This window comes from Triticum urartu, chromosome 7A (genome assembly GCF_056163025.1).
Source record: "Triticum urartu cultivar PI428250 chromosome 7A, HENAU_Tu73, whole genome shotgun sequence".
NCBI classification, from domain to species: domain Eukaryota; kingdom Viridiplantae; phylum Streptophyta; class Magnoliopsida; order Poales; family Poaceae; genus Triticum; species Triticum urartu.
The window spans coordinates 24437397-24455946 of NC_141879.1; the positions used below are offsets into that span (position 1 = coordinate 24437397).

At 46.4% G+C, this 18550-nt stretch overlaps 2 protein-coding genes across 2 annotated transcripts; one reads left to right on the forward strand and one right to left on the reverse strand.

Moving 5' to 3' along the window:
* Positions 1-10546: 10546 nt before the first annotated feature.
* Positions 10547-14971, forward strand: LOC147957160 (uncharacterized). The gene is made up of 2 exons (XM_087535939.1): positions 10547-10896; positions 13643-14971. The coding sequence occupies exons 1-2, from the start codon at positions 10776-10778 to the stop codon at positions 14749-14751; spliced, it is 1230 nt and encodes a 409-aa protein (XP_087392065.1). The 5' UTR covers positions 10547-10775; the 3' UTR covers positions 14752-14971.
* Positions 14972-15599: 628 nt separating this feature from the next.
* On the reverse strand, positions 15600-17652 carry LOC125523237 (uncharacterized). Its single transcript, XM_087536067.1, has 2 exons — positions 17503-17652; positions 15600-16910 (listed from the first exon to the last, which is right to left on the reverse strand). Exons 1-2 carry the CDS (start codon positions 17637-17639, stop codon positions 15686-15688), a joined length of 1362 nt encoding a protein of 453 aa, XP_087392193.1. The 5' UTR covers positions 17640-17652; the 3' UTR covers positions 15600-15685.
* Between the last annotated feature and the right edge of the window lie 898 nt (positions 17653-18550).

Genomic DNA, 18550 nt, shown 5'->3' on the forward strand with positions numbered 1-18550 from the left:
CCAAATTCTACCGGTGGATCGTTGAAGACTTTTCCAAGTTTGCGCAATATCTATCTTAATCCTTTCTATGAGAATAAGTACTATGTCAAATCCATTGCTTGTCATCAATTTAATGGGTGAAGGATAAGCATAATGTAATTCTTATTCTTGATTCACCTATATGATTAATTCCCTATTCCGGAGGTTCATCAAAATTCTTGATCTCAATTGCTCATCTTATTTATTTTCCAAAGTTCCAACCTCTTTCAATTATATCGCCACGGAGATCCATCTAACCATTGCAAGGTTTCACCTTGTGTTTTCAACTTCTCTTTCTTTTCGCTATCCTTTTTGTTTACCGGAGTTCTTCATGGAGATCTACATGATGGTTCATCAAGGATTTAATTCCTTCTCAAAGGGTTCATCGACATTCTTTGCTAAGAAGCTCAAGTTTTCTTCATCTTGCTATCCGGAGTGCAATTCTTTCTTCCGTATCTTTGGAGGTGGTATTATGTCATTCTTGATAATTTGAGTTCATGTTTCATGATTCACACATTGTTAAGAATGAGGTATTTTAAATCCATCAACCTATTCGTTGGAATTGTCTTGGGTTATATTTCACCTATAGCCTTCCCTAAGGATTGTTGCTAATTTTGGTGCTTATAAATGATCCAAGTTCTTCATTTATCCTCCCGGTGATATAAGTTTCTCGTCTCCTTGTTCATACCAATCCAATTCTTCTTCCCGTGAGTGGCAGGTTGTCACCTCATAATTTTGAGATGTATTCCATAAGACCATATCAAGCTTATTCTTTTCGTTGTTGTTAATTCAACAACTCCGTTCGACCCTTCTCCTAAATATGCTTTTTCAAGCTCAATTGAGGTAGAAGATGTTGTTTTCTCCTCCATTCTTTTGATTCCATTATTTTATCTCTTCCAGAGGCATTGTGGTGTTGCTCTCCTCACTCTTCATCTCGGATTGTCAGGTATATGTTCTTTGCGTGCTCATCCTTTTAACCGGAGTGTCATGGCCTCTTTTCAAGTATCCTCTCATCCTGTCAAGATCATGTTCAATTCCTTCCATTTCCAACCGGAGTATTGCCGTAATTGATCTTTATCGTTCTTTGTGCTTCTCGTTTCAACCGGAGTGCTTGCTTGTAATTCTTGTTCATTGCAACCTTTTTCTTATGTCTTCAACCTACAAGGTTCTAGTAATGTTCCTTGTTCCTCTTGTCTAACGGAGTGTTTTCAACTTTGTTCATCTTCGTTGTATTGTTTTTTTTCAATTTGTTTAACCTCTCAAGGTTCTTTGGTCTCACTCGTTTGTCAAAGAAGCAACTTAGTTTTACCTCTTCTCTTTCTCTTCCGTTGTCCCTCCGGTGCCATTCTAAATCTCGGGACGAGATCCTCTCGTAGTGGTGGAGTGTTGTAACGCCCCGAGACCGTTGCGCCAGGTGTCTTCCAGTTATTCGCCGGCGTTGCCATGTCATTTGCTTGCGTGTTGCATCTTGCCATGTCACCATGTGCATTGCATCATCATGTTTTTCAAAACTTGCATATGTCCCGGTCTCCTCGTTCCTTCCGTTGTTCGTTCTGAGCCCAGACACACTTGCACGCGCCCGCGGCATGTCCGAAATATTATTTTATCAGTGGCGGGAAAATGTTCTCGGAATGGGATGAGAGTTGGCATGCGGTGTTGTTTTGTTGTCAGTAGACCGCCTGCCAAGTTTCATCGCATTCGGAGTCCGTTTGATGCCCCAACGGATAAATATAGCGGCAATAGTAGCCGGTCTAACGTCGGACGTTTTCGATCTCCGAAAACAGTCGTCGGGCCTCCCTCTCCTCTCTTGTCTCAGCTCGAGACCGTCTACACAGCTCACAACCTACCGCCAGGCCCTACCTAACCTCTCTCGTCAGCCCGCGACCCTCCTCGCGCGCGCGCCCGAAAGCTGTCCCAGACTCGACTCGGGCTGTCGCTACCGTTGTGTCCGGAACATCCCCAAACGTCTACAAAACGTCACCATTTTCTTATTTGGACCTCCTAACTATTTTTTTCTCGACCGCCCGATTACGATCGGAGGGATCCGATAGCCCCTAAACCTAGTCCCCTACTATATAAACCGACCTAACCCTAAAATCTAGGGACCTTGTCCCATCAGTCCCATCCATCCCGCCGCCGCCACTCTCGTCCTCGGATTCCTCACCGAACCAATCCCTGCATCCCTCCCGATCCAAACCACCGGCCTCCTTCTTGGAACCACCGCCACCTCCACCTTCTCCTCCTCTGTCTTCGGGACGAGTCCGGCCGCCGGCAGTCGCTTTCGTCCGAGGCCACAGGAGTCCTATCACTGCTTTCCTTCCCGTGTTTCTCTCCTTCTCTACGGCTTCTCTGAATATTTTCCTCGCAGAATCCCCACGCCATGGATGCGCCCCACCGAAGCTTGAACCTCTGTAGCCGCCATGCCCGACGCCTCCCAAGGAGCTCCTTGCAGCCTTCCGTCCACGGCGTCTCGTGCTGGACCTCGCCGGACCACTTCATCGACGTCGCCATCCCCTGCCTCGCCATCCCCTGTCGCGGCCTCCCCTGCTTCGGCCTTGCCGTCGAGCCGAGCCCCCGCATGTCCCCGTCTGATTCTGGCTGGGTCCCCGCCGAGGCCGGCTTGCCGGAGTTCTAGCCAGTGCACCTCCTCCAGGTCCTTGCCCAACCGCTTGCCTCCCGCTCGCGTTGACGCTGCCGCTCACCTGCATCGAGTCTGTTTCCCCTGTAGGCTTCGTCTCCAGCAGTGCCGTGCTTCACCTCGAACCGCTGCATCGTGGCCGCGTTGACCCTTCCCCGATTGATCCAAGGCAGACCGGCCCAACGCGCCTCCTCCCGTGCCAGACCGCAATCGGCCTGCCCGGCCTCCTCCCACCGAACTGGGCTTGGCCCATCTAGGTGAGCGCCAGCCCCTCCTCTCTGCTGGGCCGCCAACCAGATCCGGTCCGTATCCTGTTTTTTTTACATAGAACGTTTTTTTCTATTATCCCGAGATAGCAGTTTTGCAGTTTAGCACCTAAACTCCATGCATATAACAACTCATTAACAGTGCATCATATGTAAAAACTTTATATATTAAACTTGCTCAGAATTTTGTGTAGGTTAATAATTTGCAACTTTCATCCATGTCTAAAATGTTTAAAATGATGTTTGTTTAAATTTTCCCATATGCCATGCTAAAATGATTTATTTCATAACTAAATAACCGTAGCTCGGTTTTAAATAAATTATATATGTAAATGGGGTAGAATTGTGCCTAGTTTAACATGGTGACATTGCTTTGCATGTTTAACAACTATAAAATATGGTTTAGGGCAGAACAGTACCAAACCTAATATATGCATATGAGGAGTTTCCAGACTTGTTGTTTTGTTGTCCCGGCCGCATTTAAACTTGCCTAGATTAGATAGTTTCATCATGCTTCACCTCTTGCCATGCTAACACCATTTAATGTTGTTGGGTACATAAACGAGATTGAACTAAATGACCAAATGTGGTGTTTCGTCAATATGCAACGGAGTTGCATAATGAGCTCCACTTAATTTGTAGGATTGTTTGTGCACTTTGCCTTGCCATGCATATTTAAACCGGACATGCATCATACTCGATTGTGCATCATGCCATGTTGATGTGTTGGTTGTTTACTATGTTGTTTGCTTCTTTCCGGGTTGCCTTTCTCGTGAGCTTCGGTTCCGTTCCGGAGTTGTGAGGATCCGTTCGACTACGTCCGTTTGTCTTCTTCATGGACTCGTTCTTCTTCCTTGCGGGATCTCAGGCAAGATGATCATACCCTCGAAATCACTACTATCTTTGCTTTGCTAGTTGCTCGCTCTTTTGCTATGCCTATGCTGCGATACCTACCACTTGCTTATCATGCCTCCCATATTGTTAAACCAAGCCTCTAACCCACCTTGTCCTAGCAAACCGTTGATTGGCTATGTTACCGCTTTGCTCAGCCCCTCTTATAGCGTTGTTAGTTGCAGGTGAAGATTGAAGTTTGTTCCTTGTTGGAACATGGAGATGTCGCTCCTTGTTGGGACATGTTTACTTGTTGATATATCACAATATATCTTATTTAATTAATGCATCTATATACTTGGTAAAGGGTGGAAGGCTCGGCCTTATGCCTGGTGTTTTGTTCCACTCTTGCCGCCCTAGTTTCCGTCATATCGGTGTTATGTTCTCGGATTTTGCGTTCCTCACGCGGTTGGGCTATTATGGGAACCCCTTGACAGTTCGCCTTAAGTAAAGCTCTTCCAGCAATGCCCAACATTGGTTTTACCATTCGCCACCCAGCCTTTTTCTTTCCCTTGGGTCGGCCAGCCCAAGGGTCATCATTATTTTACCCCCCCGGGCCAGTGCTTCTCTGAGTGTTGGTCCGACTGAGCGATGTCCGAGGCTACCAGGGGCAACTCTGGGCTGGCTTACCCGACGTCTGGCTCATCTGAGTGTGCCTTGAGAAAGAGATATGTGCAGCTCCTATCGGGATTTGTCGGCACATTCGGGCGGTGTTGCTGGTTTAGTTTTACCCTGTCGAAATGTCTTGTTGTACCGGGATACCGAGTCTGATCGGAATGTCTCGGGAGGAGGTCTATTCCTTTGTTGACCGTGAGAGCTTGTGATGGGCTAAGTTGGGACACCCCTGCAGGGATTTGAACTTTCGAAAGCCGTGCCCGCGGTTATGGGCAGATGGGAATTTGTTAACGTCCGGTTGTAGAAAACCTGAAGTCGACCTTAATTAAAATGAATCAACCGCGTGTGTAACCGTGATGGTCTCTTTCCGGCGGGGTCCGGGAAGTGAACACGGTTGTTGGAGTTATGCTTGACGTAGGTTGCTATAGGATCACTTCTTGATCATACTTTTATCGACCGTGCTTTGCCTTCTCTTCTCGCTCTCATTTGCGTATGTTACCCACCATATATGCTAGTCGCTTGCTGCAGCTTCGCCTCATGCCTTTACCTTACCCATAAGCTTAAATAGTCTTGATCGCGAGGGTGCGAGATTGCTGAGTCCCCGTGGCTCACAGATACTTCCAAAACCAGCTTGCAGGTGCCAATGAGTCCGTGCAGATGACGCAACCAAGCTCAGGAGGAGCTCGTTGAAGATCTTGTCCTTTATGTTGATTCTTTCTAGTTGATCAGTAGTGGAGCCCAGTTGGGGTCGATCGGGGACCTTTGTCGCATTTGGGGTTCTTCTTTTAATTTGGTTCCGTAGTCGGACCTTGATTGTATCTGGTTGATGTAATGCTTTATTCATGTAATTGTGTGAAGTGGCGATTCTAAGCCAACTATGTATCTCTTTCCCTTATGTATTACATGGGTTGTGTGAAGATTACCTCACTTGCGACATTGCTTTCAATGCGGTTATGCCTGTAAGTCGTGCTTCGACACGTGGGAGATATAGCCGCATCGAGGGCGTTGCAATTGCGACTCTTAGTTTCTATAGCCTTACCTCTCCTTTCCTGAACATGGATTAGTCCTTAAGGTGGCTCACAGCTTTTGGCATTCTTCAATTGCTCTTGTGCTCGCCATTCTTGACCGCCTTTTGCTTCACTTGTGCCACCTCCAACTCCTTCTCAGCATCATCGTCTTTCAGAATTTGATATCCAATTGGTTCTTCTAATTTACTTGAAAGACAAAATTGATGCAACCTTTCTAGTGTCAATGACACACATCAATGGTGATAGTCATAATTAATGAAACAAATGAAATCTGAGGTGCTCATGGAAGGTTATTGACTTTGCCGTTCTCCTACAGAAAGCAAACAAGTAATGCTTGATAAGTATAAATTTAGGAATATTATACGAAGGCACCATGGCTATTGGGTCAAGTGTAGGACAAGGTATCAATTGTTCATTTGGAGGATGATAATATTTGTTACTTATTAACAATTAAGGCATGCTTTCTGAATGTAATATGAGAATCATAGAAAAACGTCCTTTGTAAAACATGAGAAGTTCAGAATCAACATAAGAAATGCAAACCCATCACGCACAATCCATTGTTGCAACATTCCATTGATACACTGCATGCCTTATCTAACATTGCCTTCCTTAAGTAAGCCATAGATAGCAGTGTTATATGCCAGCATCTAGTAGGAAAACAAATAATTGTGTTACTGAGGCTAGCTCGTCAGGTTTGATAATATTTTGTGCGGGATAACTTGGCATGACATCGAGAAAATCAGATTCGGATTCTGTAACCCGGTAAAAACGCAGGCACTCACAAATAAGAAATAATTGTGTGACTGAGGCTAGCTTGTGAATAATATTTTGTGTGTGATAGCTTGGCAGGACATCGAGAAAATGAGATTCGGATTCTGTAACCCAGTCAAAACACCGCCACTCACAAATTAGAGAGCAAAAAACAGTGGTACCTAATGCATTACCTTCATGTAGAACTACACAATATATCTGAAAATGTTCCACGTGATTCAGTGGAAGATAATATATATGATCAGAACAATAAAACTATGGATGACGATATATACAACAACAGAAATTTAAGATGCTGACAGGCTCCTGTATATTGTACTTGATAGTTTGCTGACCCCTGCATATATAGCCATTGGTTTGCTTTTACTAACTTAATCTGCTGTAGAGAAAAAAATGCAGGAAAAGGGCATATGGTAAGTAAAAGAGCATATTGTAAATACTGAAAGTACACCATACAAAATACTTGAGGTTCATATAAAATATAAAAAACGTTTGCATGTTGTCAAGTAGATGATTCAAAGGCTATGTTTCTGCAAATCTAGGCTTTCCTTCAGCAAAAGAAAGTGAGGGGAAATACAAATCCAGATTACAAGCTAGACTGCATATGATTTTTTGCTACCTGAAAAACAAAGAGAGGGAAATAAACAAGACAAATATACGGTACTACGATCAATAGGTTCAGCGATTTACTGCAGAATCCAAAAACATCGACGTACGTGGATGAAATGTCAAGCTATGTTAGAAGTACACTGAACAAACAATTTAGTATCGACACTCTCAAGTAAATAAATGGTACTCTCCATTCTTGGTTTCCTCTTCTCAATCAAATGGCACCTCTACGCAAAATAAGCATTCTACAGCCTTTAAACATGAGAACTGAATGGATATGGCAATACCACAGTTAACTAATACCAGAAGGCAAGTTGTTTCGTTGTTCTTACATGCCCACTTTCTGGAGATTATCATGTCCATCATTACAGCTCTAAACAGGTCAAAAACATGAAAAGTACTACAGGAAAACTTGACCTCTTCGGCTCACTGGTCTTTTTTCTGCAGAACAAGCAAGAGCTTTGTTTCTTATCCAGTAAGAAATCAAGGAAGAACAAAAGTACAAAATGGTTACAACACTAAAGCCTTGTGCTCTCCAGATGATCCACTCTACCACCACAACGATTACTTGTGGATGCTGTTTACACTGACCTCTGTTTAAGGTTAACTAATTTCATTTTGTGCAGTTAATTCACGTTCATATTGTATGAGTTTAGTGACTATGTGTGTGGAATTTCAGGCCACTTTTGCCTTGTTGGACCTTAGTCCATCTGTGAGAGGATCCATGTCACATTCTTATTGATACTGGTTGTATGTACTAATTTTCAAAAAATGGGAAATAAGATTTACGCTGAAATACAAGCACAACATGCAGAAATTTTCAGGCAGAAACTGAAGGAACTGAAGACAAAAAAATGCAGCGTCCATTTAATACCCATATATCTCCAACAGAGTCATCTAATCAGCACGGATACTTCGTGGCCAGGTGTGTTGCTAGTTATTAGTTTTTACTGGAATTTGGATACCTAGAATTGGAGCGCTTGCATTAATCCTCCTCATGAGCCACCTCCATGATGCTGGGGCGCAACTCCTTGCACTGCGTTCGCAGCCTCCTACACGGGGAGATTGTGCTCCCTCGCCTTGTCTCCCTGGCAGCCCGGTCGCTCCAGCGGGCGCGTTCATTACACCGTACAAAAGAGGAAGGGATCGAGGAGAGGAATACGCCGCTGCCGCCATCACCACCTAACCAGATGCGATGTAGGAGGGACTACCAGAACCAAGACGAGGAAGAGCAACCTAATCGGTCAGCCATGGCTGCCTGAGAGGCTGAGACAGTATTTGCCGAAGTAGGGTCCGGCTCTCCTGCTGGGAACCCTGCACGCATTATTGTGCAGGGCCAACCAATGTGTGACACGTGTACTGACAGGCCCCACATCTTAAAATCTTTTCCTTTTTCTTACTATCTCCTTCCTCAGGGACTCTTTGAGCAGCCATTAGTGCCTCCGTGAGCTCGTAACGTACATCGCGTGGGGCAGTATTCATGGTCGGCAGCTTGGCGGCGCCTGCGCCCGCGCCAGTGACACATCTACCGTGTTCGCTTGTTTCACCCGCGGAGTCCTTCCCTCTGCAGATTTGCTCGAACCACCATGAGGGCGCCGGGCGCACAAGGTCGGGTTGGACGTGGGCAAGTGGATTGCAGGTCGTCTTTACCGGCGGCGCTGGTCCTGATCACTACCTGAACGTGAAGTGAATGAGCGCGACACGGCGGCTGCCCGGCCGGGCTACGTCTGGCACTTCATAATGGATGCAATAGCAGCCCGCCATGGCCACAGCGGCATGCATGTACGCTACGACCGGTCGTAGCTCACATAGTTCACAGGAATTATCTCATGAAGGCACTAACGGCTTTTCAAATCGTTCGTGACCGTGAGGATGAGGAGCGATAAAAGAATTTGAGTATCCAAACTGAATTTTTTTAAGATGTTGGAGCCATCAGTACACGTGTCACAAATTGGTTGGTCCTGCACAATACTACATGCAGGGTTCCCAGCAGGAGAGCCGGACCCGCCGAAGTATGGGGGAGGTTGAGGAAGGAACAACGGGATCGTCGGGATGGTAGAGATTATATGGAAAGCAGGGAGGAGTAGAGGAAGAGCAAGTAACGCCATGATAACGGGCCTGCAATTATTGGCAGAGGCGAACGCGGCGCATCCATTGCCATTAATGCTTCCTCAATCCCCGGCTAGTGGGATCTCATGCGACGCTTCGCTGCCCGTCGCCGCCCCTTGCCATCGCGCCCGGGAAGGCCTCGCGGAGTGTATGACACGGATGCCTTTTTTTCCAATTCGAAAAAAAACATATGGCTGACTCGAGGCCCAGTAGGCCCAATTAACAGCAGACCGGGAATTTTGTTGCCAGAGCAGCGGCCCAGCCCATGTAGCGTGAACAGTGCGGCAACAGAATCCCAGGAGAGAATGAAAGGAGATCTAATGGTCAGAAACTCACACAAGTCCAAATCCGACGGTTGAAAATGTTGATGGCTTGAGAGGGCTGGAATAGTGCGCGGTTGTGATGTATTTAAATTGGGATAGTTGCTTCTGCGGATGCCAACGAGAAGATCGAGGGGCGGGGGCCGGGGGGGTGGGCATCTTCGGCTGGGAGAGAAGGTTTTGATGGGAAGAAAACTCATTCTTATGGATTGTGTTGTGGGTGTCGGATCACATATATTCCCTCACATGTGGCGCCTGTCCTTGCCATCGAGCTGATATCAGCGCCGTTGGGGTTGTCCACTTTGCTATCATCGGCAAGGAGAACACATAGGACAAAGAGGAGAGGTTGGGTGACGAGTGTTGCATTGTTATGGAGGTCACAACTGTCATTCTCAAGCCAAAGGGAAATTTAGTAGAGGGGTCTTGGTTGACAAGGAGAAACAGGAATAAAAATATGGGCAAAAGAGCTACAAGAATTCTAGGAGGACATGAAGTACCTCACGCTGACATCCTGTGTCTGGGAGTGGAGCCACGGGTGTCCGGTCAGTGAGGTAAGGGCATTGGTATCTGATGGTTCACTATTTGTATACGGGAATCATGGCCGGCCAGAGCATGTTGCATGGTGTCATTCGTCTCCTTGCCAGTTGGGAGCACCTCACATTGACTCACTGGCGTTTGCTCGCTCCAGCGAGCAAATTGACCAACACGCACAACTCTTAGCCGGCACGTTTTTTGGGAACAACAAGGTGTGAAGTGGGCCCACCACGTGGGAGAGGGCAGAGCAATTTAAACGAGAGGACGGGAGGTCTTATTGTGGTATGCAGGCCCACAAAATAATCTACAGGTAAACTTTTCCTGATTTAGTAGGGTGGGCCCTTGCTAACTTCCTATTAAGCCTCCACCTAATCTATCCGCCCCATAATTTCATGATGGGAGCTCCCTAATGTCCTATTAAGCCTCCACCTAATCTATTCTCCCATTGAATTTCAGGTTGGGCCTTCCCTAATTTCTTATTAAGCCTTCACCTAATCTTCTAATGGGAACAAGGAGGTGTTGCACCCTTTCCCTAACGGAAAAATACAACTAGTCGAAAAGCGAGGGCACGATTCGCAAGCATGCACAATCTAGCCTCTCCCTTTTCTTAGTAATAGAGTTTGTTCATCTCATATGAGTAAGGTATAAAGTTGCCAAAAGCAAGAAAAATCACTCGAAGATTGACAAGGTTCCCCTTGGTACTTCTTTAAAGCTTTTCTATAACGAACAAACCCACACGCCACTCTCCCCCACCCCCGCTCTCTCTCGTCACACACGTTCCCCCTTCCCCTCGACATCCACACCGACTGTGCTAGAACCGCCAGTTGAGCGGCGACGATGCGTTGAGACAACCGCGTGGGGTACTACTGTGTTTCCATCCAGATCTGGAGTCCTAGGAGTGGGCGACTAGCCGCATCCAGATTTGGAGTCACCGCGGTTGAAGCCGCCTGTTTCCCCCATATCTGGAGCCAAGATGATGATTGGCGATGGAGGAAAGCAGCATACCGTCTCTGATGGCCACGTCCTACCACGACTGGCGTCGGAGAAGGTAGTTGTTGCCTCCACTTCGCCCTTCGCCATCAACATAGAAGAAGGTATGGGATCTACTCGCCCTGTTTTTTCCTAGAAAGATCAAGGTAAACATCCTACCTTCTGGGGTTGGTAAACCCAAATATTTACTCTCAAAAGTGGATTGCTGGACATGGGGCGAGCAGTGTTCACTAAATAATAAAGAGCATTTAGTTGGGCTAAGAAGCTATCATGTACACTTTTGAAATAGATTTGGAGTGTCCTTCACTACCCTCACCTCTCTTCCTACGGCCGTGAAGAACAAAAGGTTGTCATCCACAAATATTAGTTTAGAGACACCGAGGCTCCCCAGCAATTTTGATAGGCATTAACCTCCCTTCGAAGGCCTGCTTTCTTAAGATGGTTTCCCGACCATCCGCAACCAATAAGATGGTGCATTCAGTATGTGACTATAATATTCCTTCTCAGCCAGTGAGTACTCCATATCATGGACCCAAAATCTTTCATGTCCAGGACTAAGCATCCTGTTACAGCACTCCCAGCTTAGTGCAGTCATCGGCCATGGACTTCAGTAGTTCCCTCTAGCGACGGTACTCTTTCCCATATCTACTCATACCGAAAGTATTTCACGTTGCTATGCACCTTGGTCTGTCTCCGTATTGCAGCCATAGAGGAAAGTGGTTGGAGCATATGTGTGTAGCACTGTTCACTCTGAATAAATCACACCAACCCGACGATGCAACTGCACTTTCAACCCGACGGTCACATTGCTTTTGCCATACTGTTTATTATCATATCTCCAGGATGGCCCCTTATAGCCCCAGTTATGAAGATCACACTAGAACAATGCTTCTCTGAAACTGGTATTTTTCTCTCGGATATCCAAGCTATTGAGAAGTGCTCATGCTGCCACATCGTCTCATAAAAATCACCTATCATCAACAAGTGTTCATGAGCATCTGGCTTTATTCTTTTGAGTAAACTCCAGATGTGACGTCTTCCTTACTCCTTAGGTTCACCATGTAGCCCGACACTTCGGGCCATGGGAATCATCATGAATTAAAACATCAATGTACCTCAGGTCATATGGCAGTCTTTTTATTTTAGTTCATTCATCTCAAAACAACGCAAAGGCACCCTTGCTCTTACCATCATGCACAATACAATTCTGGCGGCCTAGCATCCACCTAAGATTATTTAAACTCTTTTCACAATGTCGAGTTTCAGAAAGTAAAATGATCATCAAGTGGTATATGCGCGCACGGGGCATACTAGCTCTTCAACTATCCGAGACTGCTCGAGGCCCCAATAGTTCTAGATTAGGCATCTCATTTCTCCTGACAGGTGCCTTCCTTATCACATGTCATTCATCGGCAACCCATGGGCCGATAGCTTCCTTACCACCTAACACACCTATGTTGCTCATGCCACCTCCATTACCCCCACCTCATGCCTTCTTGTTCAGACCAGGACCCATGTAACTAGGTGTCGCCACAAACTCACTACCAGACTCACTGTCACGTCCCATGCATTTACCCAACACCGCCCCGGTGTTCACCAGGGATTGATCAACTTACTTCCTTGGCTTACCCTTGAGGCTATTCTTATCTTTGTGGTGCTTGGCTTTCGTGTCACCGGCTCCAGGGGGTAGGGGAGGAGCCTTGTTGAGGTTGACTTCGCCCACTTCATTTTCCTTGCTGGCTGCCAGACTCATGGAGGAGGTCTGACCTTGAATCACCTCCGCCCTCCAGGTTCAGCACCGACAAGGGAAGGAACCAAGTTGATGTCGAGTTCTACCCCCTTGCTCTGATTTGTACGTACAAACAGCTTTGGAGTGATTGCCGGTATCGTGGACGAGACCTTCCCCACCTCCTGCAGGAGTTGGGAACCCATGACAGCCTTTGGTGTTAGCATAATCTTGATTGTTTTGTTTGAAACATGATGTAGTTGGTGCTTGTATGTCACGTGGCTTTAGTTCTTTGGGGACTAACCAAAGTCATGTACATTTACTAGTAGGAGTTCACGTCTTTGAGTCAAGCTTGAGTCCAAAGATGTAGTATACGATGTGATCTAGGTTAACTCAATTTCCATGTAGGACATGGTCTCGTGGGTTGGCCGAGTATATATATTCGCTGACCGGTGCCACAGTCCACGGTCAAACAGAGTTCTCCACTGTGCAAGGCTGCCCAGGATCATCTTCCTTGGCCCGCCATCACCCCCATTGGGGGCGACCTCCTATACGCGCTCATCGCACTTTTGTTCTTGTTAGCCTGACTCTGCCATGGATGATTTGGGGATCTGAGTGTATGTGTTGTTGGTGGATGTGCGATCCTGTTGTGTTTATACTATATGAAAACTATGAAATAGTTCAAGGGTTTACCACTATCAGTGTAGAACGATCTTAGAATTTCAATATTGCTTGCACTTTTTAATTTCAAATGCTGATGAAATTTATCGCGTATCTGCGGGCCCGGAATCGAGGTGGATACAAGAGCCAAACCTGTTGTGCAACACATATAAATAACATTCGGTGGAAAGAAAAATACAGAACTCGCCTTTTCTTTTCAAATGTTGATGAATTTTATCATGATCGAATATTCTTGAGGCGGATGCACATTTCGATGGCAATACTGTAGTCTTTACTCTACTGTGTATTATGTTTATAGTTTCTACAAACATTTTTATTGTGTTTGTATAATTATCATAGCTGTAGTAGTACCAAGTGAATTAAAATAGTGATAGCAATTTATATCATATAGTTAACTCAAGTCCATTGCTAAAATTGTTGTCCTTTCATGATCCTTAATGCAGAATTTGAAGCTGATATCTTGCAAAGCATCAACCGGAGCTCCAACACCCCCATCTCCGTGCACTGTGTCATGTTTGGTCCCGAAGGCTGGGCGGACCTACCACATGGATTATTGCACTCCATCATTGTTCTGTTGGGTTCAACTCGTGACCTTCTTGCATTCATCGCCACCTGCCCTAGCTGGTATGCCGCATTCATGTCAATCAAATCTACCTTAGGCGAGCTCTTCCCACCTGTTATTTTTCGAAACTGTGCCGACCAGACAAGCTCAGCTGGCTCTAACATTGGAAACACATGGGAGCTCATTGATCCTGTATATCCAAGTACTCCGTTGTGTTGCTTGACCCCTCCAAGTATTTTGGACAAAATGGCAGTCGTCAAATGTTCTTATGGTCATGCGATTTTCTGCTACAACAGATCCCTTGTCATTATGGACGTGCTCACTGGCACTACGGTTGCAGCTCCACCTTTCCCATTGAGTCAACTATGCTACAAAACCTTCATATCTCCAGAAGCGTCACCAGATTCATATCTGTTTGTCAGCAGCCCGCACTGTCTGTACGCTTGGCGAGTTGGGAGCCCCTTATGGTTGCACTGCGATTTTCTAAATGCACATTTGATCAAGGAGATGGTGTTCTTCAAAGGATGGGTCATTATGAGGATGCGTCAAAAACTATACACCGTGCATTTGGCACCTCAGTTTCATGTTGAGGTACTAAGAGTTAATTGTAGAGATTATATGGACCCGTACGTGCTTTCCGGAAATTTGGTGGCTTGTGAAGACACACTTCTCCTACTTGGTCGTAACGGGGAAGCCTTCTCCATTGACCTCTCAACTGAACCTGCAAAGTATTTGAGCGTGGAAGAGGGAGGCTTGAAGAAGTGGGCGTTCTTCTTTGGCGCGAAAAGTACTGGACAGCCACGACTCTTAGTGAACCCAGAGAGAATGGGTTTAAGGGGTGGCCTTGTCTATCAGTTGGATGAGAACGCTCGAGTATTTTCATACCCAGTAGATGGCAACCAAAATGAAGAGTTGGAGCCAGAACCTTGTTTTGCGACGATCAATGCTTATCTTGCTCGCAATCCTACATCCTTTGCAGCTTGGGTATGAGATCGTGTCATTGCAGCGCGCAGTTGTCTTGTTGTCGATGGCTGCACTTGGGGACTTTTCGTCGCTATGTTCCTTCTAGTTTCCGCTCCTTTGACGGAGTACATCAAGATTTGTAATAATCTCTGTTTGCCACCCAGTGTACATTCCTGGAGGCAAAACTTGTGCTGCATGTTGCTGTTTTCGCTGAACGTTGTTAATTACTCCCGTTTTGCATACAAGAGATAAGGGTTTGCATCTTGAAACAATACTAGCTTCTTGGGTCTTCACTCTTCAGCATTTTTTGTGTGCACCATGTCAGATGTGCCTGGGCTTTTATTTTAGTTATGTGCTTTGTTTGGTCCATACATCTATTTGTAGCTTGATCTCCTTTTAAACAGAGATAATCAAATGCACGCAGAGCTGTTTGCTGAAGCTATGTTCAAATGCAGATCTGTTTGGTTGTCGAACACTCTGTCTGCCTATTTTTTGTTGGTGCGAAATATAAAATTTGTGCTGAATGCACATATGCTGCTTATATGGTTGTTGGCTGAACTTGCAGTTTATATCAACCAGATGTCTATGCCCTTGCATCCTCACTCTAATTCTTGGTGACCTTGCAATTCTCCAGCCCAGAATGGCGTACAATGTTCAGTTAAAAAAATTGTAGCTCTGCCCAAACTATGTTCTGCAGTACCAACACCTTAGGTATCTATGTATGAAAGAGAAGTTACAGGCCTAGCCGTACAAGAAAACTCCACAATTTGTAATAGATGAGAAATAAAACATATGGCTCCCTTGTAATCACCACAGAAAAAAAGGAGAGTACATAATCTGATAACTTAATCTAAACTTCTGTTTGTAATGTAAGTTTCGAAACACGTCAAGAACATTCAGTGAACTACTCATCCTGCAACTGCAACATGGTAGAATCCTCCCACCAAAGCTGTATAAGAAGCTAATCACCAACTGCATCCACCTCACAGTCCGGAACGAGGAAACGCGCGGGGAAGACCCATGTTGACTCCAATTTCAGGTACCGTCTTCCAGTGTTGAAGAGCTGCGAACATGTCGAACGGTAATAACATTTTTGCCATAGTTCGACCGCAGCCCAAGGTTTTTCCGACAGATAACTTGGGAAGTATATGTGGTTGCTCCTCCCTCCCCATCCCTCCGGGTTCATGCACGGCAACGCCTCGCACCGCTCGTCAACGCTGATAAAGATGGCCCAGTTATCTAACTTGTTCACCTTCACCCACCTTGCTTTCTTGGTCATGGTGTCCACTGACTCAAGCTTGAAGGCCATGAACTGGAAGGCCTCCGAGCGCATCCTTCTCCCCGCCTCCACAAGTTTGATCAAGAGAAGCGCATCACCACACACCACTAGCCATGCCTTGTCATTTGCCGAATAGAGATCTTCGGTTTTATCTTTCTCAAACACAACTTTAAACTTCTGAATAACAAGACTGGGTGACAAGTGAATGATGTAGAACCACCCGAAAGACCCTAGGGCATATGTCTTGCCATTGAAGGCCACATTTTGTTCAATCGAAAAACGACCAACTTTAGGACTGTGTTTTATCCAAGAGTCGCTCCCGATGCGCCACAGGAACAGATAGGCTCCAGCACCGACAAGGAGATGCGAATCAGCGGATGCAACAGGGGCAGTTAAGGTGACATAGCTGATGCAAGTGAAGTGAACTAACTGGAGGAAAGGAGGACCAACCTTAGTGCCACTGAATGGATTAACAATATGGAACCCATTGTTGTCGTAGAAGATCAGCTGACCGTAGGAGCAGCGCAGAAAGGTCATGCTTCTGAGGTCACTCAAGGAAAGAATACTGCGATAGGATGAGGTGGCAGCAGGGTCAGCCAATCTCCATGTGCATTTGTGGAATAAGGTCCAACAGTTATGCGAGAGAGTCTGTCCACCGTCGGTACGGAGATTGGGGTGGAGGAGCAGAGGCTGGACAAAGGACCTGTATGCTGAGAAGAGATCACACCAATGGCGACAAGTGGTACCGAAGGCGAGGAGGTCGCGGAACGAGCGTAGTAAAGCGACAACAGGTCGGAGCAGGTCGTCCGGGAGCTCTGCCCATCCTTGCGGCCGAGATGAAGCAAAGAGTGAGGAGACAGAAGCAGAACATGTCCTGTTGGCCATTACTTGCACGATGGCGCTCTCCCTGTTCAACACAGCAAATTCAAGAAAAAGGTTAGGCATGCGAAACAAGGTATAACTTAACTGTACAGGAATTGCCAAGATTCTAAAAAACATGACTGGTGCGTGTCGTTAGGACATGCACTGAACTGAACAAAGGTACTAATCGCATTGAGTTGTCGCTCCCTAGAAGCTCAGAACAAGATCAACAATGATGAATGCACTGGATATAAATTTTATACGCGCTAGATAGACGGGTTGTTGAAGTTTCATATAGATCTTTGTGTATACAGATTACACACCACAATCGCCTAGTAAGTACTGTATTTCTCAAACAAATACTGTAGCTGGCAAGTGTCGATGCTGACAGAAAAATAAAAGCAGAGCACATATGATTTTCTTAGCAAATTGAGAATCAGAGACCGCAATGTTGGAGATCTAAAGCAGGGAAAGCCTCAATCTGGATTGCTTTTCTTCTTCGAGATAAGCAGAAATCATCTATGCCTTACTCTTGCAGATGTAGGCGGATCTGATGCAACATCCGCAGGTGAAGAGAAACGGGATGGGACGCAGAAAGAAGGAGGCGTGCAGGACGAGGTAGGGGTTGGAGGTATTACGTGAGCGACGAGGACGAGGAAGCAGTGGCGGCCGACGCTGAGGAAGATGGAGAAGGATGCGCGTCGATCTCCCGCGGCGGCGCCTCCATGCGCGCCGCCGATTCTTCCAGCTCTCGGATGAGCAGCGCAGCCTTCATTTTTTTTTCGAGAATCAGCAGCTCAGCCTTCAGAACCTCGATATTTCCTCTTCCTGTTATAAGGCGGCCCGGCCTAGTCCAGGGATAATGGGCCGAACATGGGTAACAGATTCCTCCCTGCTCTATGGCCGTGTGTGTTTTAAGGCCGACTCCAGTTGTTGGCGACCTCAAACAGACGCCCACTTTATTCGAATTCTGTCAGTTTGGATAGGTAAAACGGACACAAGTGTCCATTTGCGGTCGTCCATCAATTGTCGCACCCGACGGCCGTCGCATTGGCGAAAACATCCAAATTTAAACTAAAATTCAAACAAAAAAGAGATAAAAAGCAATCTAAACAATAACTATATATTACATTAAGTCATGGCCGAACTGTTCATCATGCATCAAACAAACTCAAAATTATTGAAAAGAAAAAACAAGCCGTCGCCACCGTCTTCACTGCATGGCGTCGCCACTGTCTTGGCTGCAGTCTTCCTCGTCCGCGCTAAGGTCGATGATGGGAGGCGGCTGCCATAGGTGGGCTGGTGGCACCTATGGCGGCTGCACTACAGGGGGCGGCGGCGGTGGCAAGTCGAGTGGTGATCATGGGTCACTGCCAACCAACACGGCCGACGCAGACGCCAACACTGTCGTGCACGACAAGGTCGAAGTCCACGACCAGGACTGGCCCACCACCTTCGAGTTCCACTGGGGTTCTGCGTCGTCTACCTCCTCCAACTCGGGGATGACAACATCCCCGGCGGTCGAAAGCACGATCTGCACCTCCAGACCATCCCACTAGGCATTCTCAAACTCCATCACCGAGTCTGTCACGACCCTCCTCACCAGCTCCTTCTCCTCCTCGACTGTCATGGGCTGATGTGGATCTGGTGGTGGTCGGGGTGGTGAGGGCGCATGTCCGCTCAGTC

What these genes read in the sequence shown, in the direction of transcription:
- LOC147957160 (XM_087535939.1), top strand. Translation starts at nt 10,776, where the DNA reads ATGATGATTGGCGATGGAGGAAAGCAGCATACCGTCTCTGATGGCCAC. An exon ending in CGCCATCAACATAGAAGAAG is followed by an intron (nt 10,897 to 13,642) that starts GTATGGGATCTA and finishes TCCTTAATGCAG; the next exon opens with AATTTGAAGCTGATATCTTG.
- LOC125523237 (XM_087536067.1), bottom strand. Translation starts at nt 17,639, where the DNA reads ATGAAGGCTGCGCTGCTCATCCGAGAGCTGGAAGAATCGGCGGCGCGC. An exon ending in TCCTCGTCCTCGTCGCTCAC is followed by an intron (nt 16,911 to 17,502) that starts GTAATACCTCCA and finishes TGTGTTGAACAG; the next exon opens with GGAGAGCGCCATCGTGCAAG.